Source organism: Nelumbo lutea, chromosome 2 (assembly GCF_056320005.1).
Source record: "Nelumbo lutea isolate HS-2025 chromosome 2, American lotus-T2T, whole genome shotgun sequence".
NCBI classification, from domain to species: domain Eukaryota; kingdom Viridiplantae; phylum Streptophyta; class Magnoliopsida; order Proteales; family Nelumbonaceae; genus Nelumbo; species Nelumbo lutea.
The window spans coordinates 39,587,604-39,614,161 of record NC_142685.1 but is presented as its reverse complement, the minus strand read 5'-3'; the positions used below and the strand labels follow the sequence as shown (position 1 = coordinate 39,614,161).

At 38.7% G+C, this 26,558-nt stretch overlaps 1 protein-coding gene across 1 annotated transcript; it reads left to right on the top strand.

The window, feature by feature from the left end:
- The first annotated feature begins 552 nt into the window (after positions 1 to 552).
- LOC148870012 (COP9 signalosome complex subunit 5-like) lies at positions 553 to 26,558 on the top strand. The gene is made up of 6 exons (XM_088968501.1): positions 553 to 2,378; positions 2,481 to 2,762; positions 2,849 to 2,996; positions 3,214 to 3,296; positions 26,099 to 26,176; positions 26,264 to 26,558. Exons 1-6 carry the CDS (start codon positions 1,977 to 1,979, stop codon positions 26,360 to 26,362), a joined length of 1,092 nt encoding a protein of 363 aa, XP_088824627.1. The 5' UTR covers positions 553 to 1,976; the 3' UTR covers positions 26,363 to 26,558.

The window sequence follows — 26,558 nt, the reverse complement described above, 5'->3', positions numbered from 1 at the left end:
GAGGCATAATTTAGCCATTTGACGAGGCAACTATTGTGAGGTAAATCATTGTAATCTAGTGAGGTGATTCGTGAGTTTGACCCAATGTTGCCTTGCAAGGCAGTTTGCGAGTACCTTCTTGTATTGCCTCTATCATCAGGTGATTCTTGGATCTCATTTAATGTCATTTCGTGAAGTGGCTCATGATGTGAGAATACTTCTTCTTTTTAGGACTAAATTGACCTCACTTTGTATGCAATGCTGTAAAATATTCTTTTTGTCATTCTCGTCATCTATGTTGACGAGAATTTACCTTTTTGCCCTGAAATACAAGCTTATTGTCTTACATTTTCTACTTCAATTTTGTTACTAACAAGGCCAGAAAATATATATTGTTTATATTAAAAAGAAAATTTATTACCCTTATTATTTATATATTATCTTAGAGTATCCTCAAGTTTTTTGACAATTGCTAGAAATCTCTTTGCCGTTAACGTGCATTAAGGGAGAGACAAAAAAACCATTTTACCTATTATTCCTTTTCAAAATTTCAAAATGAAAGAGGAAAAGAGAGAGAGAATACAGGTTGAGAGAGGGAGGGAGGGAGTGTGTACCAACGGCGCAACCGTCTCTAGTTGATGGTGAAACAAGGGAGAGCGGAGGCAAGGAGACTGCTAATGTTCGTCACATCCAGAGAGAATATAATCTTTGTGTATTCCAGACCATGCTTTCTTTGCACCTATAATACTCCATAATTTGGGTCTCTAAACCAGTGCTTTAGCATGGCAAGAAAATGGAAAGTGGAAACGGAAAGTGTAAGGCAAGAAAAGGTGGAGCTATGGGCCATTCCAAGACGAGGTTCTTTTAGGAATTGGCCTTGTATACTGCAAGCGCTGCTCTGAGCTGCTTGGTGTTATTCGTTGGCTTCCGTCAACTAGACCTAAATCGCGTTGCCAGCAAGAAAACCTAGGAAGAGAAGAAAGAGATCGACAAGCACTTAGGTCGTCCGCTTATCCAGACCAATCCCTACGAGGATGTCATAACATGTAATGTTATAAATCCTGATCATATTGATTTGGAGTTTGATTCTTTTGGAAGCTTAGAAGATGTCAAAAAGTCGCTCTTTGAAACCACTACGGAGACTTTATTTATTTTCTGGGAAGCTTCTCAGGCCTGAAAAAGGGGTATTGGGGTATTGCTAATATGGGCCACCTGGAATAGGAAAGACAATGCTTGCTAAGGCCATGGCAAAGGAATCTGGAGTTGTATTTATTAATGCGTGAATCCGTCGCCTACTTCCTCCACTGGTGGTGAACGTCGAGCTTCAACTTATTCCACCTTGAATCACTGAATCTCCGGTGTTCATGTTTTTCAAACAAGCTTTTGGTTTTGGACCTAATTTGCAGAGCCTAGAGCAATTTTCAATACAGTGGGCCAGTCCATAATTCGCTACCTTTTTCTGTATAAATGAAACTCAGAAGGTTTTGATTTGAAGGAGCAATTGAAGAACCAAAGCTTGATTTACAGGTTGAAGACAAAAGATTGGCTTCTCAGGTTCAAATCCTGAGAAGGGGATAAGGGTAATATTGGATTTTAAAAAAATTTTAAACTCATGTGGTGTCACAATATATGGGCTTTGACGGAATACTAGAACTAGTGAATTGTCAGAAATAGTAGGGATAGTTTAAAAAATTTGCCCGGTCCGCAGCTTATTCCGGCTTGATGCCCGGACCGGGAATGTTCAGGTCGGGTCAGCACGTGCGGGTCCGTCCGTACTCCGTATCTTACCTCCATCGGAACAAGAACATCACTACTATGGCCACTCTGAGTTTTTGGTGAAACCTGAAACGCCCTTGTGAGAAATGTTAAGAAGGCGGGTTTTCGAAGAAACAAAATCTTCGAAGCTTTCCCAGCGTTTTGATTCATCTAGGGTTTAAAATTCCAGTTCGATTCCATCCAAGGAAACTTGTTTGGCTTCGTCATTCGTTCTAAATTCGATGGATTCATTTTCGGTTTCTTCGTCTGCAGCAATGGCGCAGCAAACATGGGAGCTCGAGAACAACATCGTAAACATGGAGGGTCCTTTGGCGGACTCCGACGCCATTTATTTCTACGATGAGGCCGCGCAGGCCAAGTTCCAGCAAGAGAAGCCATGGGCAAACGATCCTCACTACTTCAAGAGGGTTAAGATTTCAGCTCTAGCGCTACTAAAAATGGTTGTTCATGCTCGATCGGGGGGAACTATCGAAGTTATGGGTTTGATGCAGGGGAAGACCGACGGTGATGCCATCATCGTTATGGACGCTTTCGCTTTGCCTGTTGAAGGCACAGAAACTAGGGTTAATGCCCAAGCCGATGCTTACGAGTACATGGTCGATTATTCTCAGACTAATAAGCAGGTAAAACGATCAACTCTCCTCCTCTAGGAACCATAATTTGTTTGGCTTTTTTGCATTCCTGATGTATATTTAAGAATGGTTTCTATTGCTTTCTGGGTTTAGGCTGGGCGGTTGGAGAATGTGGTTGGATGGTACCACTCTCATCCTGGTTATGGATGCTGGCTTTCGGGTATCGACGTTTCAACACAGATGCTTAACCAGCAATTCCAGGAGCCGTTTTTGGCAGTAGTTATTGATCCAACTAGGACTGTATCTGCTGGAAAAGTTGAAATTGGAGCTTTCCGAACGTACCCACAAGGTTATAAACCTCCTGATGAGCCGGTGTCGGAGTATCAAACTATCCCACTAAATAAGATTGAAGACTTTGGTGTACACTGTAAACAGGTGGAATTGTTGTTTCCCATTGTTGCATTTAAGAATTGACAGTGTGGTTGTAGTTAATTTAATGTCATATGGTTCTGCCACTGCAGTACTATGCATTGGATATAACATATTTCAAGTCGTCTCTTGATTGCCACCTGTTGGATCTGCTTTGGAACAAGTATTGGGTGAATACACTTTCTTCTTCACCATTGTTAGGAAATAGAGACTATGTTGCAGGACAGATATCGGATTTAGGTGAGCTCTATCTTAGTTGTCCTTGTCTTGGCAAGGGCTTATTCACTTCTCTATATCTTTAACTTTTGAATGGAACTTTAGTTTAACCATTTAGTTCACTGGAAGTTGTAAATAATGGAGAGTTGGATACCACCTTGTATTTACTATGTTCTTTTCTGTCTACTAATGTTCATGATTCTGTTCATTTGCAATGAAAACATTTCCTTATGTGATGCAGCGGAAAAGCTGGAGCAAGCAGAAAATCAATTAGCTCATTCACGCTTTGGGGCTTTTATATTTCCCTCTCAGAGAAAGAAAGAGGTCAGTTAAGTTCTGATTGAACAATAACAATACATGTAAAATAAGTTACAAGTTGAATGTCTTGACCCTCAGTCAGAGGTTTGCTATTTATGTCCTTTACTTTTCTGGAATATATCTTAAATACCTCAAGTGTACTGCTTAACTCTTAAAACTCTTTGAATGTGTTGATTTTGGTGGTATTACTGTTTTGGCTGCAGTTTCTATAAATTAAATCAAGATGTTTGTTTTTTTAGTTTTCATTTTCTTCTTTATGAGTTTTATTTCCAGTGTGGGATACTTTAGAATAGATTTCGAGGAGAGATTGTGGGACACTTAAAGATTTTGTAATAGGTAACTTCATAATTGTGTCTGTTTTAGTTGAGATATCTTTTGATGTGCTGTTTTTGGTGAAAACTCTTCACTTATGTGTATCCTCTGTTTTTAAATGAAATTGCATTTTACTTGAAAAACAAAAAGACAGATAGGTTTCCAGTGTGGGCCTGCCTATGGCATAGCTTTTAATGTTGGATGACATAATCATCATTTGCTTGTATCCTTAACTTTTTATTTCTTTTTCAAAATACATATCTTTTCTTAGTTCCCCTAGAACTATTCTTAAACTAGCTAAAGGAATTTGTGCATAAATCTTGATTCCTGTTGATTGTGATTCCTGGTACTATGTAAATATGGTTACTCCCTTACTTCAGGGAGCTGATATTTGAGGCATGTATGTTCTTCCATATTACACACATGTGAGAGGGTGATATTAATGGACTCATTAATCATTATAAGGATGTCAAGGGTATCTCACAGATGTTCATATATCTCATAGTTGGAAAATGGTTGTTATCTATAGAAGGATTGATTTCTAAGTTAGATTTTTGATCCTTCTATATCAGATAGAATGCTTTGAGCCCTAATGGGGAGTTGGGGGTGGGGGGAGTATAAGGATATTTGGAAAATGAAACTTATCCTGGTGTCCACTTTATTTGGTATGAGGTAACTGCACCCCAAACTTGATGTACCAGCTTCATGGAGGCCAATTTTCTACAACATCTTTTCCATGTGCAACCTTTTTTCAATCTTGAACACTTCATTACTTGCTCTCATTCTTATCTGGCTCAATTAACTAGCTCTTTCCAACCTTCTCTCCATCCTCTTCATCACTAGTAGCCTACTCACAGCTCACTGCTTGCTTTAGTTTTCAAGACATCAAGGTGAGGCTAGGCGATAGGGGGCACCTTGTGGCCTAGTCACCTAGGTGATGGATTTATTTATTTATTTTGAATAAAAACTATGAGTTGTAGGTAAATCCCTAGGTTCCAAATCAAGCAGCAACCATTTTCCACTGGTGTTTGTCTTTAATCTTCAAAAAAGATATATAAACTTCATTTAAAACATAGAAAGTCAACATATTCATGAAAAATGAAAGAAAGAAAAGTAATTTCAGAAAATAGAGGGGATGAGCCACTATTTTTGTCCTATGAAAAGAAGAAAAGTAATCAATATTTGTTGATTGGACCAAATTTGGAGTTATTTGTTGCTTATTGCTTCAGGTTTTGAAGTTTTTGTGTGTTCAAGATAGCATACATGTTGTAAGAGGCAAACCTAGAGTGTTTTGATTTAAGAGCCAAAAATGAAATTTGGGGGAGGGACATTGGGAAATGGTTGGAACTGAATTCAGTGGGCCTTTCTAAGGGTCTAGTGATTATTCGGGATCCTAGGTTACTTTAGAAGGTAGGGTTGTTTCTGAGGGTTAGTTTAGGTTACTTTAAGGAGAAGGAGGTGCTAGAAAAAATGTTTGGATGATGTTTTGGCCAAGCAAAGGGTGGGTAGAAGCAATTTGTTCTGGGCTATATTGTAATTTTCCTTCTCACCCTTTGGGGGGAGATAAGTAAGTTTATCTCCCCTCCTCTCTTTGAAATTTCTTCATTTTTATTTAATGAATCTCAAATTTTTTGATGAACAAGGACAGTTTTATTACTTGAAAGGAAAATGGAGATCTCATACAGCAGCCTGTGGAGAGGCGCAAGCTGCAGCCTCTCCCAACTGATTACAAAGAAACTTAAAAGGAAAAGGAAAAGATGAACATTACAGCTGAGACCAAAACAAAACTTCCCTATTTGTCCCTTGATTAGCTAAGCCATCAGCTAAAACATTTGCTGATCTCCCCACCTATTGTGTACTAACAGACATATTCCTTGTCAGCCACTTAAATTTTTTGACTTCATTTCTGTAGCACCATATAGTTTACTCAGGGTTCTGCAACCACCCCACCACCACCTTGGATAGACTTGAGGAAGATGGAATTCTTTCCTGGGAGAGAGATGAAGGAGAAAGGCTGGAGTTTGAAGTAAAAAGTCTAATTTACAGATAAGAGGAGAGTTGGAGACAAAAGTCCAGAGTGATTTGGTTAAGAGCAGGTGATAAAAACACATTTTTTTTTTCATGGTTATGCTAGTGCAAGGAGGAGAAACTTCATCTCCCGAATTCAGGTGGAAGGGGAGATGGTAGAGTTCTGGAATGAAATCCAAGAGAAGGTGGTTGGTTTCTACAAGGCTTTATATACCTCAAAAAAGTGGAGATGGATGTCACTTGGAGAGCTGGTCCCAAAGAAGCTGAATGAGAATTCAGCATCCTGGATTGTAAGAGAATCTGAGTTGGAGAAAAGTTAAAGAAGCCTTAAAAGACATTAACGGGGACAAAGCCCCAGGCTTGGATAGTTTCAACTTTACTTTCATTGAAGCCTGTTGGAATTGGATGGAGAGAGACTTTAAGCAAATGTTTAAAGAGTTTCATAGAGAGAAGATCTTGGAGAAGATGGCTAATGCTACTTTTATATCTCTAGTTCCAAAAAAAGATGGAGCAGTGGATTTGAAGGACTTTAGGCCAATAAGTTTAATCAGCAGCCCTTATAAGTTATTGGCTAGTGTTATCCAAGAGATTGAGGTCAGTATTCCATGAGGTAGTAGGGAAATCCGTTGGCCTTTGTGGAAGGAAGACAAATTTGGGATAGAGTCCAAGTGAATGCATTGACTCTAGATTGAGAAGTGGCATACTAGGATTAGTGTGTAAGATTGACATGTAGAAGGCTTATGATCACGTATTCTTAGAAGAAACTCAAAGATTGATGGGTTCGGAGAAAAGTGGAAGTCTTGGATGCATGCATATGTGTTCACAGTCTTATTCTCAATCCTTATAAATGACATCCTCAGAATTCTTTCAAGCTTCCAGGAGTCTAAGACAAGGAGATCCAATATCTCCTTTGCCATTTGTTATGGTTATGGAGATTTTGAATCTTCTGTTAGAGAGAAGTGGGCAAATGGGCTTGATTAAGGGATTTAAGGCTGGAAGGGATGGGCATTGCATTACCCATTTGCAGTATGGCACCTTGATTTTTCTGGATGCTACGGTGGAACTGATGCTGAATTTAAGAGCAGTATTGGCAAATTTTGAAATGTTAACAGGGTTGAAGATCAATCTTTCAAAAAGCATAATAATCGAAATTGGAGAGGCGGAGAGGGATGTTATGGTGGAATGTGATGATGCTCTTGAATGCAGAATTGGTGGGCTCCCTTTCACCTATTTGGGAATACTGATAGGAGGTGCTTCAAATTCTGACATAATAAGGAAACCAATCTTAGAGAGGGTTGAAAGGAGGTTGGATGGGTAGAAAACTAAATATTTTCCTTGGGGTGGGGGAATAAAATTAATTAAAAGTGTCTTGTCAAACTTACCCAACCTGTTATTTATCTTGGCTGAAAATACCAACTAAGGTGGCGGAGAGAATTGAGAAAATTCAGACTTCAGAGGGCTTCCTATGGGAGGGGGGGTGGGGGAGAAGGGGGAAAGAAATTTCACTTGGTGAATTGGGTTAAGGTCTGTAAACTGAAAGAGAAGGGGGAACTGGGGCTAAGAAAAATGAGAATCTTTAATAGGGATTTAATGGGAAAGTGGCTTTGGAGATTTGGTTTAGGGAGAGAGGAAAACTCATTGTGGAGGAGGGTGGTGGTTGGGAAATATGGGGTGGTGAGGTTTGGCTGGGAATCTAGAGAAGTGAGGGATTCATATGGGGTGAGTGTGTGGAAGGGGATTAGGAGATTTAACAGGGAGTTTAGAAGTCTGACAAGTTTTGTAGTAGGGGATGGATCAAGAATCAGATTTTGGGAGGATGATTGGTGTGGAATAGGAAAGCTCAGTGATTTAGGACATCTTGTCGCCTAGTTGACTAGGCGATGGATTTTTTTAGTAAAAAACATAGATCCTAGGGTAGTTCCCTATGTACCATAACCATATTTCCTTAATTTATTCATAATTTTCATAAGAAAAGTGTAAAGTTCATGTTAAAGTATGGCAAATCAACATATTCATGAGAAGAAAAAGAAGAAAGAAATGAAAATTGAAAAAACATGGGGGTTGAACCCTTATTTTTGTTATAGGAAAAGAAGAAAAGAAAAAGGATGTAAATGCTGGAGGGGGGCTCAAAAGTTGTAATCTCTTGGGAAAAATGTAATAGACATGTCCCGTGGACCCTCAAGCATATCTTCAGAGAAGTGGAGAGAATAGCAAAGGATATAAATGCTGATTTTAGGTGGATCAGGAGGAGTGCAAATGGGTTAGCAGATACTTTAGCCAAACAAACTATATTGGGCCTCGTTGTAGGGATGACTATTGGGTCATCAGTCTGTAATTAACTCCACATAATTTAATTAATGAAACAATCTTTTTGTTGATCAAAAAAAAAAAAAAGAAAAAGAAAAAGAAAAAGAAAAAGAAAAGAAAAAGTAGAACATATGGAAGAAAAAGTAGAAGAAATTCAGAAAGAAGGATATATGGAAGAAGAAAATGTGTTGAGTAGACAAAATTTTAAGTTCTACCTTACTTATTGGTTCAGCTTTTGAAGGCCCCGTTTGGCGCATCTTTCCGCGTGGCCTTTCGGCTGCTTACAAGCCGGGAAGACCGAAAATCGGTCTATTCCCGTTTGGCACGCGGAAGATCTCGCCGCCAAAAGACTGGGCGCCGAAAAGACGCGGGAAGCCCATTTTAGGCTGATTTCAGGAAGCTCCAAATGAAGCTTCCCGCGTCTTTCGTGTTTTAATCTCGGGCGGAAAGACCCCAAACGACGCACAGAAAGATGCGCGTCTGCCAAACGGTCTTCGGGCTGCCCAGATCTTATGTCAAAAGCTCAATGCGTCTATTGACTGTCAGAGCTACAAGAAGATCTTCTCAAAAAGACATACCAAATGGGCCCGAAGTCTTTGAGGGTTCAATACAACATTTAGCAATGTTTTTGTTGATTAAACCCTAACAAATAATAAAATGGTAAAAAGAAATTAGTATATAAACACACAAAATGAATATTATAGTTTAATAATGTCTATTTTAAAATTGAATTTTGATGGCAGCTGCCAAGGTAACCCAAGGCCATCCGGAATTGGTGGGATTCTGAGAGACAAAGACAGCAATATGTTGTCTCTTTTTTCAGGACCAGTGGGTGAAGGTGATTCTGTAAGGGCAAAGTTACTAGCAGCGGTACAAGGTATACAGATGGCTAGTCAAATTGGAGTGAACAATTTGTTAGTAGAAGGGGATTCCAAGGTAGTAGTGGGCTGGCTGAATAGCCCAGATACAGCTTGCTGGGGCTATAAGGACCTGTTAAAGAAAGTTAAATGGATGACAAGAAATATGACTTTCAGATTTCAGTGGGTCAGCAGATCAGTAAATGCAATGGCTGATTCTCTGGCCAAGCAAGGGGTGTCAAGGGGAGACCTGTTTTGGGCTACTTTGTAATTTGTGTTTCAGGCTTGGGCTTGTTTAGCGTATATGATTCAGTCCTCGAGGGAGGTAACATCTCGTGTCTCTTCCTAAGCTGATTGTATTTTCTTATTTTAATTAATAAAACTTCTCTCATTTATAAAAAAAATGTCTATTTTATAATTATTTATAAAAAATGCCTATTTTATAATTATAATCTAAAAAAAAAGAAAAAAAAAAGTATTTTATAGTAGCAAGTATAGAACTTCTTGGCAATTAGGCAAGGTGAGCTTCCAAGGGTGCCTTGTCGCCTAGGTGTCGCCTTGACAACTATGTTTATGTCCAAAATTATATAAGCTGACTGAGGCTGAGGTATCTATCAGTCAATGCTATGAAAGAATGGGGGATCAATTGGTATGGATCTCAAAATTTAGGAGGCTTCTGCTGGATAGAGGAGTGGAAGAATGTATCTCTCTGCTAGGAGAATTAGAAAGTGTGAAAATCTCAGGGCAGCAGAGGAATGAACTTTGGTGGAAAGAATGTAAGAATGGGAAATTTTCAGTTAAATCATGCTATATGTCTCTCAGCAGGTCCAGACTAAGTCAAATCAAAGGTGTTTGGGGAAACCTGGTGCCCTCGAGAGTTGAAGCTTTGGCATAGATGGTGGCAATGGATAGCGTTTTGACAATTGATCATCTGAAATCAAGAGGATTCCATTTGGCTATCAGGTGCTGTCTATGCAAAGAGCCGGAGGAAAATGTCAGTCATTTATCACCTGCAAGTTTGCTAGTTTCATGTGGAGAATGTTTACTACTATCTTTGGGGTTCCTTGGTTTCACCCAGTTTCAGCTGCAGAAATCTTATCTTCGTGGCCAGTGGCCTAAGCTAGGAGGAAGTAAGAAGGCGAAACTGATTTGGAGCTGCATCCCTTGTGCTATAGTTTGGAACAATATGGAAGGAGGGGGACAGAGGAACATTTGAGGACAGAGCTTGCAGTATGGATAGGATGTAGCTGCTGTTACCAGATCTGTGGCAGACTGGGTCTTGGTTCTCCCAGAATTTAGGCAAATTGATTGTGGGTATTCAAATCTGGGGAATAATTTAGGGGAGGTTCTGGGTATTCAAATCTGTAATGTGGAAAACTCATTCTGATTTTCAGATTGTATTGTATTTGGGTGATGACTTGTCACCCATCAGATTGTACTACTTTTGTTTTTAATGAAATTTTACTTATAAAAAAAAAGATTTTGGTTTCAGTAAGATGGTGTGAAGCTGCATCCTATTTTCCATCTGTTGGGCCATTTGGAAAGAGAGGAATAAAAGTGTGTTTGAAGATAAGCATTGGAAGGTTGAAAAGATTTGGCAAGTGCGTGGCAGATTGAGTGCTTATTCTCCCTGAATTTGCACAAATCTTCATCTCAGATCTAGGAGTTAATTTTGGGGATGTACTTGATTACAAAATTGTATTTCTGAGAGTTTCTTTTGACTTGCTTTTTTTTTTTTTATGAATAATAGTAAGTTTATTGATTCAGAAGCAAATTAGAGTGAGTTCATACATCATCCCAGTGAGAGGTGCGAGCTGCAGCCCCTCCTTGAAACTTACAAGTAAACTAGGAAAGAAAAACAAGAATCACAACTGAGCCCAAAATAATTCTTCCCTATTTACCCCTTGCTTAGCTAACACATCTGACAAGGTATTTGCTGATCTCCCCACCCACTGTACAGTGACCAACATATTCCTTGTCAACCAAATAAATTTCTTCATTTCATTCTTGTATTGCCACATAGCCTCTTCAGAATTTTTCAACCAACCCACCACCACTTTGGAATCCCCCTCGATTATTAGTTGTTGTACCCCCAATTGGTTTGCAAATTGGACACCTTGTACAACAGCTAAAAGTTCTGCCCTGATGGAATTCCCAATTCCCAAAAGACCCGAGTAGAGCAACAAAATCTCTCCCTTCTCATTTCTCAAATCACCCTCCATTCCGGATAATCCTGGATTACCCATGCTGGTTGCATCAAAGTTCAACTTAATTGAGCCTTCGGGTGGAGGAGACCAGCTTGTAATTGATTTGGCCTTTAAAGATGAGCACCTTGCTACTGCTAACCAATTTCTCCAAATGTCATTAAAGGAGAATTGATGAAAGGTTTCCAAGGTCTTCAGCCAATGTATTGCCCTGTTCTTGGCTGTTCCTTTCCTTATCTTGAAAAATTCTGAGATTCCTTTCTTCCCAAAGAGTCCAAGTCAAGGCAGCACGAGCACATCTCCACATAATTCTCCCTATTTTTGTAGGCCAATAAACGGTAGAATAGTTGAAGAGCATGTGAACTTCTACTGGTAGACTCCAACTACCCCCAAACAACGAAAGTAGCCAAGCCCAAAGGTCTGCAGAAAAGGGACAAGATACTAATAGATGGTAACAGTCCTCACCATGAGCTCTACAGAGGATACACCAATTAGGAGAAGTACAGAGAAAAGGTCTTCTCTTTTGTAGGTTGTCTAAAGTGTTTACTTTCCCATGGAAAACTTCCAAACAAAAAGCCATAATTTTTAGGGGGACTGGCCTACACCAAATTTCTTTTGACGGAAAGGGTTGGTGAGTAGAAAGTTGAGAGATGGACTTGAAAAAAGAAGCACAAGTGAAGGTTCCATTGGGTCTAGGAGTCCAAACCCTCTTATCTGGCTTGGAGGGATCCAAACAAACCTGATTAAGACACCCAAGCAAAAAAGAAAGAGACTCAATTTCAGCATCCCTAAGTCCTCTACGAAAACCAAAATCCCAAGTAGGATCTAAGGGTGTTTCCAAGGGTGAGACAAATTTTGAGACCACTTCTTTTTTGTACAAAGAAATAGAAAAAAGCGAGGGGAACAAATCCTTTAACGGTGAGTCTCTTACCCAAATATCCTCCCAAAAAAGGATAGAGTTGCCAGAACAAACTTCATACCTGATAAAATTGAGGAATTGAGGAAGGGTGTTGTGAATAGCCTTCCAAGGTGCTGCTAGGTTAGCTTGCCTCGATACACCAACATCTCATCCATTCTCTGACCTCCCATGAATGCTTCCTACCACCTCATGCCACAATCTCTCTTTCCAAAGGCCATCTCCACAACCATTTCCCTAACAGAGCTTGATTCTTTCTAATTACCCTACCAATTCCCAAACCCCCATCTTCTTTACTTCTGCACACAATTTCCCAATTAACCAAGTGATCATTTTTCTCTTGTCCCGACTCCCATAAGAAGTCTCTCATAAACTTCTCCAGCTTCCTAGCTTCCCTAATTGGTATCCTAAAGATAGACAAATAATAGGTAGGTGAGTTAGCCAAGGTAGCTCTTATTAGGGTAATTCTTCCTCTTAAAGAGATATAGTTCCTCTTCCAAGAGACTAATCTCTTCTCAAATTTTTCTAACACTGGGGTCCAAAATCTACTCTCCCTAGGATTTGCCCCTAAAGGAAGCCCTAAATATGACATAGGCCAAGCAGAGGTGGAACACTCAAGACACTCCGCAATAGCCTCGACCTCCCCTACCTCCAAATTTGTACCTGCTACGCAACTCTTTTCCAGATTTATTCTCAAATTAGAGACACTTTCAAATCCTTTTATTAACTCCTTTAGGTTTGCTACCTTTTTACTAAGACCTCCTTCACAAAAAATCATTAAGTCGTCTGCAAACTGAAGGTGGGTGATGGGGACTTGGTGTCTCTCTATTCTCCAACCCCTGATGGAATCTTCGCTGTCAGCCTTAGTAATGATCCTACTAATCACATCAGCTACTAAGGTAAAAAGGAATGGTGAAAGTGGATCCCCTTGCCTGACACCCCTGCAAGCTGGAAAAAAAAAATCCCTCACCGTACCATTTACCAGAATAGAGTAATGACTAGTACTGATACACCCAAACACCACTTGTCCCCAAAACCACCATTCCGCATAACCTCTAATAGAAACTCCCAGTCCACCAAATCATAGGCCTTTTCAAGATCCAATTTACAAATGAATCCTTTCCTACTAGACCTTTTCATTTCCTCCACACACTCATTCGCAATTAAGATCTGATCTGTTATTTGTCGCCCTTGAATGAAAGCCCCCTGAGTTTCACTAATGATGGTAGGGAGGACTGTTTTGATTCTCAATGATAGCACTTTAGCCAGAATTTTATAGATGCTTGTCACCAGACTAATAGGCCTATAATCTTTTGGGTGGTTGGTTCAGCCTTCTCCCTGTCTGAGATTGCTGGTTCAGCCTTCTCCCTTTCGACAGTAGAAGCTTTTTGTCTTTTTCCCCTGACACCACCTGCGCAAAGGATATGCCATTTGTCATACTCTCTTCTTGCTTTCTCCAGGTTTGACCTTCCAACTGCCCCAAAGCTTTTTGGCTTCCCAGAATATGTTGGCCCTTTTTAGTGAAACATCCCTTCCCATTTGAATTACCCAATCTCACTAGTCCACGTGGTGCTTCTTCTTCCTCCTTCTCCCCTCCTACCAACTGAGCCTCCTTCCACAACCCTACTTCAATGGAGGAAGCTAACCACATAGAGACAAAGCTCCCCTCTGTTCGTACCTCTACCTTTCGTGGAATTTCTTCTGGCTTCACACCACTTAGCAGGATTGCTACTGAATAGAGATCGCCCCAGAAAGCACTTTTCAAGATTCCTCCACACAACACAGCTTTAGACTCTGCTATTTCTTGTTTCCATAGATGGAATGACAAGCCTATTACACGCACCACCACACCATCTTCAACAAAAAAATCCTTGGAGTTGGATGTTGGATTCCATTTGAAGACTGTGAATGATCCGAACTCAGCCTGAACATTGATAGCTAATATTTCCAAATCATTCTCTAATGGATCTAGGATGGCTTTACAGTTATCGAAGGGGGTTATTATGAAGACACTCTTCAACTTCAACCTGGTTGCCAGTAAGTCAGCTACCCTCCTCCAATCATTAACCTTTTCCTTGGCTTGTATCACAAACTTACTATCCCACTCCTCTCTCTCTAGACCTCCCACCATTCTGCAATGGCCTTTTGTTTTTGCCATGACCACTGGCCCTTGTTGTACCCTGCTATTACTGAGATAAGCCTTCTCCTCCCTTATGGAGGCTTTTTTCTCATTTGCTACTCTTTGAACTAAGAACTCTTTGAGCAACCAGTCTGCTTCCCCCCAGCCTTGGTTCTGTTTTCCTGCTGGTAGACACACCAGTTGCCTCTGTCCCTATCCAAAAAATCCAGTCAAAGCTATGAAGAACCCCTTTCTATTCCTCTTACATTCAACAACATATCTTCTTTCTTCTAGTGTACTAAAATCCTGCCAGTTTATCTGCTTACCTTTTGAACAGGCTCCAGCTATGAACTTTCTTAGCCACTCGATCACTTCTAATCCTTCCAGCAATTTTGTACCCTTTTTTGCTTCCCTTACCTTCAGGCTTACCTTCCCCTTGATTCTCATCTCTTCGAACAGGAGATTTTTTGCTTCTATCTTCAAGGATCTCCTCCACTGACCTGCCTGCACAAACTCCATCCCCTCCATTTTCCCTCCCATCTTAGTTCCTCTTCTTTTGACTTGCTTTTCCTTAATGTTACCTTAACACCTGAGTAGATTGTAATTACCTTTTTTCTTTTTACTATAAAAAGTTAGCATACATGTTGATTGAACCCTAACAAATAACTAAATAATAAAAAGAAACTAGTATTTTAACTCACAAATTAAATAATAATGTCTGTTTTGTTATTATAATCTCAAAGAGTTAAGAACATAAAAGTATATAATAGAACTATATACAAAATACCTTTGTGATTAAGTGAGGCAACCTCCATTGGTGCCTTGTTGCCTTCCAAAGAAGCACCTAGCACACTAACCTTTCAAACAAACCACTTCAACTTCTAGATGGGTCTGCTATTGCTTTCTGGAATTGTTTCTATCTTGTTCCGCTTTTTTTTTTCTTTGAAAAATAAAAAATAAATTCATTAAAAACAAAAAGAGAGTACATAGGAAGGTGATGAGAAATCACCCTAGAGAAGAAAGCAACAGACCAACAACAATCAACTCACACACAACCAAAAAAAGAACCAAGAAATAAACACTAAAAATAGACAAAAAGAAAAGCACAAAAGTCTCCCTGACTCAAAAACACATCAGTATACCCCTTCAAATGCTATTTTATAAACACCCATTTTACAACTTCTAGACTTCTCTAAAGTCTTCGAAGTGGCATGTGATGCATCCGGTGTAGGAATTGGAGGGGTTTTTATGCAAGAAGGCGATCTCATTGCATTCCATACTGAGAAACTAAATGAAGGCAAGCAGAAATATTCAACTTACGCGGAGTTATATGCAGTAGTACAAGTTCTACAACATTGGCGACACTACTTAATATCTAAGGAGTTTGTGCTCTATACAGATTATGAAGCTATAAAGTACTTGAATTCCCAAAAGAAACTATAGGCATGGGAAGTTGGTTTCATTCCTACAATAATACACCTTTGAATTCCCAAAAGAAACTATAGGCATGGGAAGTTGGTAGCTCATGACAGCATCCTCACCTCTGATCACCTGAAATCTAGAGGTTTTCATCTTGCCAATTGGTGTTATATATGTAATTAAGAGGAAGAAACAACAGTTTCCCATTGGTTCTTTTCATGCAGTATAGCAAGTTTCATATGGAAGTTCTTTTCTTTTCTATTTGGGGTGAGTGGGTTCAATCCCTCGACTTCAGCAGAAATATTCTCTTTGTGGCCAAAACTCAGAGGCAGTGAGAGAGCTAAGGTGATGTGGAGTTGTGTCCCTTTTGCAGTATGTTGGTCTATATGGAGGGAGAGAAATAGAAGAGTTTTTGAGAATAGATCAAACAACATTGAATACATGGTAGCTGCAGTGACAAATATGATTTCAGAATGGGTTTTCAGACTTCAAGATTTTGATCAAGTATCTAAGGCAGATTTGTTGGAAAATTTCTGAAATACCCTTGAATTACAGCCTTGTAATGTAGAATCATTTTCAAATTGAAGTTTTGACAATGCATGCGGTGTGTCCTCTAGACAACAATGATGTTAGGACATAACTCTTTTTCCTATTAATGAATTTTTTCTTGATTCTTCAAAAAAAAAAAAAAAAAAGAAAGAAAGAATACACCTTTGTTCTTAAGCACCAAGCTGGAAATGAAAATAAAGTGGCGGATGTGCTAAGTCGGATGGCTTACATACTTCATTCCATGAATGTCCAAGTCACTGGTTTTGATCAACCAAAAGCAAGACTATGCTGGTTGTAAGGATTTCAGTATCATACATAATGGTTATCTGTTTTGTGATACCCACTTATGTCTACTAAATACCTCTTTATGGGACTTTGTTATTTGGGAGTTACATGCTAGAGGTGTAGTAGGTAATTTTGGTAGAGATAAAATCATTTCTATGGTGGAAGATAGGTTTTATTGGCCTTAATTTGAAGAATGATGTTGCTTGTATAATCAAGCAATGTAGGACATTTCAACTTGCCAAAGGATGAAAGGAAAAGACTAAGCTATATACACCCCTACCTATCCTCATGAACCATGGCAGGATTTATCCATGGATTTTGTCCTTGGATTGCCCAAGACTGTTAGGGGTCACGATACAATCTATGTTGTGGTGGATCGTTTCTCCAAGATGGCTCATTTCTTATCTTGCAACAAAACACACGATGCTTCACATATTGTTACTATATTTTTTAAAGAAGTGGTTCGGCTTCATGGCGTGCCTTCTACCATTGTGTCAGATTGGGACACCAAGTTTATGAGTTATTTTTGAAAGACACTTTGGAAACTACTCAATACTGAGCTGAAATTCTCTACATTGTTTCACCCCTAAACAGATGATTGGATTGGGGTAGTAAATAGAGGCTTAGGAGATCTTTTACAGTGCCTTATTGGTTATCATACTTCTAGATGGGATCTAGTGCTTCCAATAGCTGAGTTTGCTTATAACAACTCAGTAAATAGATCCACAGGAAGAAGTCCATTTAAAGTGGTGACTGGTATTCAGCCTAAGCGGCCAATTGACTTAGTTACCTGACCACCAGATACCTGTACTAGCATTGAAGTAGAAGCTTTTGCTAGGCACATAAGAGAGATACATGATGATGTTAGGAGAAAAAATGCATTGGACAATGATCAATACAAGGTTAGAGCTGATATTCATCGACGGTTGGAAAATTATCAAGGCTAGAGCATCTTCCTAAATGTGTGTACAAGAAGCTCCACTCAGAGTGTAGGACCTTACAAAATCATCAAGAAGGATAAGTTCTAATGCCTATGTTCTACAGTTGCCAAATGACATGGGAATTAGTCCTATCTTTAACGTTGAGGACTTAACTCCTTATCATGGACATGTGGATTCTTTTAAGACTCCCATACGTAAGTTGCCAACTATTGCAGCTCCAAATGACATTCCAGAGGATGTTTTAGATGAGGAAATAATATATACTGCTACGGGAGGGTATCAGAAATTCCTTGTCAAGTGGAAAGGCAAGCCTATGTCTAAGAGTTCTTGGATCACTGCTGAAGACTTTCATCGTCTCAGCATAGATCCTTATGAAAGGTACCATGCTTTTAACTCATCGGGGTTGATTTCTTTCAAGCCGGGGAGAGATGAAAGGAATCGATCAGCACCCTTGAAGACTTATTCTAGAAAGAAGGCCTTACAATAGGTCCTGATATGGCATAGTTTCTTTTTTCTTTTACTTCGCTACCGGGACGTGGCATCGCACCCATGATATGGCATAGTGATGATACTTGGGATTTGGACTGAATTGAACACCAAGGGTATTTTTGCCATTTTACATTTTTTTTTTGTAGGGTCCAATAATAGGGTTTGATTGCCTATTTATAGTTTCTTTATGTTTAAAATTTCAGAGTCATTGCATAAGTGGGATTAGAGTTATTGAGTCTTCTATGAATTGAAATATGATATGATAACTTAGTTTGAGTCCTACTAGGATTATCAAGTCTAACAATTTGATTCCTATGACTATTGTGAATCTAATAGTTTGACTCCTAAGACTATTATGAGTCTATTAGTTTGATTCCTAGGATTATTATGAGTTTAGAGTCTATAAATATGTATGGACGTTTTACACAAAAGGCAATGAAGTTTACGAGTTTTCTTCAGCTTATGCTAATTATGGGGAGTGATTCCCATGCCCTAGAGTGATTCTAGGCACCCTATGAGTGATTCCAGGTATTTTCTTTCTTCTTTCTCTCCCTATTTTCTCTCTTATTCCTTCAAGAAGCCATTACAGCCATCAACAGCCATAAAATCCTGATCAAGAAGCTGAGCTGGTCCTACATCACAACCCCATATGTAACTCAACAGCCTTTTTTGAAACTTTAGATGCCTGTGTCTCCAAACCTTTAAAAGCTTGAGATTCATGACCATTGCCTGTCTTACCCTTAGAGATCTTCACTTAAAATCTTATTCCTTTTCTCTTATAAATTCTTTTGTACTTGTTTGTAAGACCATCGCCAGACAAACCATCTTTCAATCTTGAGAAAATTTTGGTGACATGAATGAGATAGGACTTGCTTATACCTCTAGCTTTCTTCGAGACCTCCAAATAATGTTCTAAAAATCGTAATCATATTACAAATCGTAAAGAGGTTTGAATCAAATTGTATCGTAAATTGCAAGATTTTTTCTAAAAGTTGTAAAGAAAACTATAAAAATGCCCAAACCTCTCAAGGAATAGAAAAAGTGACTGTACTAATTTTCAACCTATAGACATAATATAAGTAGATAGTAATAGCAAGCCTATGATCTTACTACAATACTTCTAATCTACTATTAAATATTTAGTTATCCTGTGATCTTGTCTCTAAGTTTTTAAGGGAATTAGCTAATAACTAATTCCCTATAGTTTCAATTTAAAGTTTCAATAATTTAAGCCAAACATGCAATTCATGAAAAATACTAAAATAGGAGAGAGAGAGATGATTGCTCAGCCTAACAAACATCCAATAACATGATAATTCAACAATTAACACATTTATAAAGACTTACATGAGGAGTAGCAAATTATAAGCCAAACCATGCCCATAAAAGTAGCATAAATAAAGACTTAAACACTACAACACTGGATCTAACAAAGAAATCTTCAGATTTTCAGAATTCAACACAAACACCTTACCAAAACAACATGGGGCAGAGCCCCTGTTTTCATGTAAAAAAAGACTTGAAAAACCATGGAGTAGAGATCCTGTTGTGCATACATAAGGGGATGGAAAAACAATGGGTTGAGCCCCTGTTTTCTGTTAAAAAATGGGGGAAAATGAGGAGCAGATCCTGTTTAGCATAAGAAAAGGAGAGAAAAAAAAACAGGGTGGAGCCCATGTTTTTATGTTAAAACGGCTGAAAACATGATGGAGCAGAGCTCCTGTTTCACATTAGGGTGGAACCCCTTTTTTGTGTCAAATAAAAATTGGAAAAAATGGGGAGTAGCCCCTGTTTTGTATCAGAAAAGAGAAAGCAATAAGAGGTTGGGGCCCCTATTTTTGTGTGAGAAAATAAGGAAGAAAATGCTCCTGTCCTACGTTTAAGGATGAAGGGGCAAAAACATTTGTATAAGAGGAAGAATATGAAGGGCAGAGGCCTTGTTATGGGTCATTACGAAAAAAAGAAGGGCAGAGTCCCTGGTTTGGCGTAAAAGAACATGAAGAGTCTACCATAAAACAATAGAAGCTTTGGTGGTTCTTAAATACTTACAGGTATAGTGAAGCTTCGGTGGTTTTCAAATGAAGAAGGGTTTCTCTTCTCTCCTTCCCAGGCATTTTCATTCGGAGGTAAGTCTCATCTGATTGCTTGATGAGACAAATAACCCTTAATAATTAAAATGACAATATTGCCCCTCATTTATAAAAGCAAAACTTTAAAATAGGAGGCTACAAGTCCTTTCCTCCTAAAACACTTTACTTCATTAATCACTCAAATTGTTTAAAAGTTGTGATTTATGATTCGATCTAATGATTCAGATATAAATCGCATGTTTTTTTCTAAATACAATTCTTGTAACCGATATGTATTGTTTTACTAATGGTTTGATATGAATGATACAATTTGAATAGTAAATCATACGATTTTAAAAACATTGCCTCCAATTGATCAGCAATTCCTTCCTTGATTACCAGCTTCCTTTTCCTTTCTAGATCAAACCCTATCTTTCTAACAATCACTTCGGACCAAACAAAAGCCTCACTATCCTCTGAGTTGCACCTCAAACCTGTACTTCCAACTGAAGACGGCAACACTCTTCTGGATTTCTACCATCATCCCAAATACATAAATATATAGATATATACATTTATGGATGCATAGATGCATATCCATGCGCGCATGAACAGTGAATACAGATATACATAAGTACTTATATGCATAACTACATATTTATATGATATTTATACATCCAAATCTGAAGTTAAGTCAGGTTCGGGTTGGTCAATGCCTCAACCCTAATCCAACCTAAAGCTAAGTCATGTTCATATTTTTCAACCCTAACCCGAACTTCAACCATACCCAACCAAATCCTATATTTTGTGCTGGGTTTGGGCTAATCCAGTCCAAGTTGCAGCCCTACTCTAAGCCTTCATCTTTCCCTCTGTACCTAATTCTATCCCAAATGCTTTCAAGCTCCTCCTCTTGTTTCTTTTTGAGGATTAGAATTTCCTCCTTCCTTTCACAATCAGCACAACCGACCCTCTCCTCAGCCTTTTCCAGATGGGATGCTGGAGTATTTGAATCAGGTACAACAGACTGATTAGTAACAAAAACCAAATGAAAAGACTTACCTGGGCAAGTGGGAAATGGAGGAACAACAGTAAAAGATTGAGTCTCAGAGCTGGAATTTGGGTCCAGAGCCCCACCCGCAGACTTCTTTTGCAGAGAAAAATTTTCAGGGAGTACAAACCCATTGTCAGCCACAGCAATAGACACTAATATGGTTTTCTCCTATCTACTGCTTCAGTACAAGCCTGCATAGTAGTCCTGCCCCCCTATGAAAACATCCTCTGGAAGCTGCATATTAGGAAGGAAATTCTTTTCAGGGTGACAAGTCCCCTGTACAACATCCATAGTTTCTGTTCTCTGTTCCAAACCTGTCCGCCAAACAGATCCCAAGAGAAGAGCATCCGGACACCTGTTCACAAACTCTGGCTGTTGGTTCCTTTTTCCACTCACATTCTTTGACAGCCAGCTCCAACTACCTCCTCCAATAGTAAGAGCTTGGTGCCATAGCTTCATTCATCAAAAATGGTCTTTGAGCTTTGTGGATAGATACTACCAATACTTACTGTGTCTAGATCACTATCATCGTCCTCTTCCGTCGAAACCTTGTCCCTAACATATTAACTATTTGACGTAATGCAATGGAGAAAAAAAGAGATTGAAAGTTTTTCATGCTTGAATATGTTTTACATGTTATTCATAAAAAAAAATATGTTTTACATGTTATGTTATGTATTTTAATTTGAGATAATAGGCATGTACCTTGGGCTCAAAATGCCACTTGTGCTTCTTTTTTTTTTCCTTTTTTGCCCTGCACTTTTAAAACAATTGGATTAAGACTTTGGAGCTGTTTAATGAGTATATGGATGACTTCATCAGATGATGGGGAGTAATAGCAGCTTCTTCTGGCTCTATAGGAGTAGGGTATTCATTTAATGAGAAATTCAGGCAGTGTTACAAGGAGCTGAATTTACCAAAGAACTGAATTGTGAACAGCTCTTAATTGAAGGGGATTCACTAGCTAAACAAGGGGTGCATAGGAATCAGATGTTTTGGGCTAAGATGTAATTCTTTGTTTTGATCTGAGGCTGTATCTCATGCCTCTTGTTGGGAACCTTCTCTGTATATCTCTTATAATTCTATTAATAAAACTTCTCATTTTTCATAAAAAAAGTAGCTTCTTCTACCATGGAATCAGATGTGCAATTAACGTAGGCTCCCCTAGCGACAACTGGATTAAATTAAATTTTGATGGAAGCTCTTGTGGAAATCTGGTTCCTAGGGTATAGGGGGAGTTTTCAGACAGCGAAGGAGTGTTAATGACACTATTTTGACCCAATGTTTTAAAATGTGGGGACACGGCAGGAGGCATTCCACTATTTGGAGGCATAAGGCGTAGTTTAGAATGTAAGAGGTATATACCTCCTTAGGAGGGGGATGACGAGGAAGGAGGGGGGAGGGGGAAGAAAAGAGGAAGAAAGATATTTGGTATATTATATAATAATGTGTTTTATAAGGCGTGGGAGGTGTGCCTCCAGGCAAGGTGCTCCCAAAATGCCCTGAGGCATATGCCAGAGGCACTGGCACCTTTGAGGTGTATGCCTCATGCACTTTTTTCATGAGGCGTGCTAGAGGTGTATGCCTCATCCACCTCATGCACGCCTCATATAAAAAGACTGAAAAAAAATGAAAGGAAAGGAAAAGAAAAGAAAGGGAAGGGAAAGAAAAATAAAGAGAATAAAAAAAGGAAAGGGAAGGGAAGAAAAGATATGGGGAAAGAAAGTGGTCGACAAGACCCCCCCTTTCATCTAGTGCTATGAATCTTTTTTCTTCTTAATATAAAATTTATTAAAAGTAAAGAAAAAATGAGATCCCCCTTCCTCTTCTTCCTCCTGACCCCCTCCTCGTAAGGAGGCTTAGGCCATCTTGTGTTTGGGAGGCTTAGGCCAGCTTGTGTTCTGAACTACACGCCTCATGCCTCTAGGTAGTGGAATGCCTCGCATCATGCCTCCGCATTTTAAAACATTGATAATAACATACGTTTGTATTTAATTTGTCAAGTTATTTTTTTAATAGCGCATGCTAAAGACAAAAAGGTCATCTTTCGACTTTTGACCGAAGAGAGACTGAGAGAACTAGTAGCGTTCGCGTGAACAGAAGGTGGAAGAAGACTACTGAACCGAATCATCTAAAAGCCTAAAAGTTATGTCCATCCTTTCCTTTTAAGAAGATCTGGTATAGCCACATCCCTTCAAGAGTTTGTTTCTTTGTCTGGGAAGCTTGTCTCCAGAAATTAAATACTTGCGATCTCTTGCAGAAAAAGTTTTTGGGAAGACTGTCCATCTCTCCTCATGTTTGCATTTTATGCTTCAGTGATGGTGAATCAGCTGATTACATTTTTCTTCATTGCAAGTTCACCCAAAAGATTTGGTTCCATTTATTGAAAATGGCAGGTTACAGCTGGGTTATACCAAAGCACATTATGGACTTTCTGCATCAATGGCAAGGAACAGGTTTAAGTAAATGGGGTAAAGTTTATTGGCAATCAGTGCTACATGCAGTGTTGTGGGGAGTTTGGGATGAAAGAAACAAATGCCTCTTTGACAACAAATTCAGTCCCCTGGAGGAGTTAATTTCAAACATTACTTACCTTTGCAACCTCTGGATGGTGAACTCAGAAATGTTCAAAAGGACTCTCAGTCAATGATCTCAATAGAGACGCTTACCCCTTTCTGTTTCTCCCTCACCTCCATCCAACATCCTTGAGACATCCCGACCCCATCAGTGGAGTGGTGACCCTAAACTTCGATGGAAGTGCCTTAGGTAACCCTGGCTTAGCTGGTAAGCACATAAGGGATGTAAGGGACAACATTTGTTGGACTTTCAGCAGTCCAAGTGGTTTGGCTGATTCCACAAAGGCTGAAGTGATGGCTGCTCTCACAGGAATCAGAATAATAAAAAATTTGGGAATTCAGAATTTAATTATTGCAGGTGATTCAGTAAATACTATAAAATGATTAAGAGACAAAGAGGGGGAACCTTGGAGATTGAGTCACTATTTGGCAGAGGCTAGGGACTCTTTGGACTGTTTAAATGTAAAATTAGTTTGGATTCCTAGGGAACACAATCATACAGCAGATGGCTTAGCCAAATGTGGTGTGTATTTGGAGCATTTGTATAGCGACAAGCTTCCTCCTTTGTAATTTGTAGGGGTTCTTCCCCTGCTTTGTACATCTTCTCATGTACCTCTTCTTCCTTTAATGAATCCTGGTTAAATTTTCTCGAAAAAAAAAATATTTTTCCCAACTGTTTGTTTGCACAAAAACAGGGTCTCCACCCTGTTCTTATTTTTCTTTTTTTTTTCCCTCTGTTTTGACCCCCAAAACAGGGGCTCTGCCCCATTTTAGATCTACATTATTCCCTGCTTTTTTTATGTCAAATCACCCCATTGTTCTACGTTTTTTCTTGCTGTTTTTAGCACCAAAATAGGGTCTCCACCCCATATTTTTTGTTTGTAAATTATTTATATTGATTACTGTTTTGTTTGCATGTAATCATAAATTCATCAAAACAACACCCTTCTTCCTCCTATGTTACAATTTATGAGGCTCCTTTGGAAAACCTTTTTTTATGATGATTGGTGAGGCTTCTGCACAGAATTTGGTTTGATTGCCTAGGTTTATATTTCTTACATTCCTCTCTTTCTTTCTAGTTTTGTTTTTTGTTTCTGAACACAGACCTAATGTTTTCACTTCCATTGGTTGCTTTTTCTTTTCTTCCTCTTTCATTAGTTGAATCTCAAAACATTTTGCATTACCATTTTGAAGGCATCATAATAATAAGCATCATCCATGCCTTATCCCAACTATATGGGGTTGGCTGCATGAATCCTGTTTCACTAATCCATTCTATTTAAAGTCATATTCACTGTTAAATTATTAGTGCTTAAATATTATAAACTAAATTTGATAAACCATTTTACCATTTATCCACTGGTGTGAATCTTATATTTCTTTGATTGAAAGATTTCAAAAATATTCTTTCCAAATATCAAAAGTATCCCTTCACAATGACAAAATCTTCGTCCATTTTCCAAAATGATCCAACATGACCAGATATATCCTTCAATTGAGCCTCATTGTTTGGCTATGTCAAAGACAAAAAGACCTAGACAAGCTTTAGTAACATCTAGTCAAGGGATTTTTTTTTGATATTTGGAAATCATATAAATCATAATGTGCAAGGGTAGCCCAAGGAGGTATCCTATTCAGCATCTGTCCATAGATACCTAGATACATACTGAGTAAACTACTCAAGTGATATAGACATATTGCCCCTGTAATCAAGATGATAACTACATTCATGTCAATCTGCTCATGTTAGCCATCCAAACTGACATTTGAGAATATATTTGGAACTACATACTGGTAATGTCATGTCCCATGCTAGTGGTTCTAAACCAATAGCCTAACATCATCTTAAAAATATAGTCCATGGACATTTCATAGAATATGTACCCATTACTGAAATCATTATCATCCAAGCCTTATCCCAACCCATTGGGGTCAGCTACATGAATCCTATTTCACCAGTCCATTCTGTTTAATGCCATATCCATTGTTAAATATATTGGCGCTTAAATCACTTTGCTATAAGAATTGAATAGTAATCTACAAGAGATTTTTTCTCACAAAAATGAGCTCTCTCTTGACATAATTGGTATATATGAGCAATGTTCTTTTGTTGAGGGAACTCTACTACTGCTTCCGATATCTGTTTTGTAGTATTGAAAATTGAAAAAGAAAAGACCTCTACTGATGTGTTGAAGCATTAGAGTGGGGAAGCCAAGGTATCATCATAGCTTTCTTAGAAATCACTTCTCATACTCGGGATTATCCACATTGGGTTCTTCAATTATCCCCATTAGGATATGCTTGTTTACGTTTGCCTAAAACTGTGCAGATTGGGACTGTCCAAGATAAATTATCCCAATTTTTTTTTCGTTTCAATTTTCCTTTTGCTGTTGAGCCTACATAACTTCTGTTTCAATACAATTTCTATTATAAAGAAGCATATAATATGGAGTTGATCATATTATGACACTCCCAATTTCTCTACTTAAATTTCCTATTTTTTACTACATTATTAGCTATGATTACTGGGGTTTCCCCATAAGAGGAATGCTATCCATTTATGAAGATTTTTATTTCTACTTGCTACAGATGGCCTAAGTGACTGGGCCATTTGTAACAGATAAAATAAGAATCTCACCTTGTGGCTATAGGTTCTCTTGGGCTCTTACCCATATCTTCTGTGCAGGAAGAATCTCAACTTGCCAAGATCACTCGTGATAGTTCAAAGATAACTGTGGAACAAGTTCATGGTCTCATGTCACAGGTTAGATTGCTGTTTTATTCTAGATGGTTAACCCTGTGCTTAGTGGGGGCTTCTCAATCTACGTTTTATCCTTCTTTTTTCACTCAGGTTATCAAGGACATCCTTTTCAACTCCGCGCGTCAGTCAAAAAGATCTCGTGTGGTGGCAACAGAGCAATCAGGTCCTGAACCCATGGTTGAAACCTGATATCAAGGACATACTTTTCTGCTACTTCTACACGCTGTGAGATAATCTGAATACTTGCGGAGGCATAATCATTTGCTTTAATGTATATCCCATTTAGATAACATGCAACATCGAATTAAATTGTGATAGAGGATCCATTTTATTAGCGCTTCAAATTCCTTCAGTTTCCCAGAAAGTAATCATGTGGGTTCTGTAA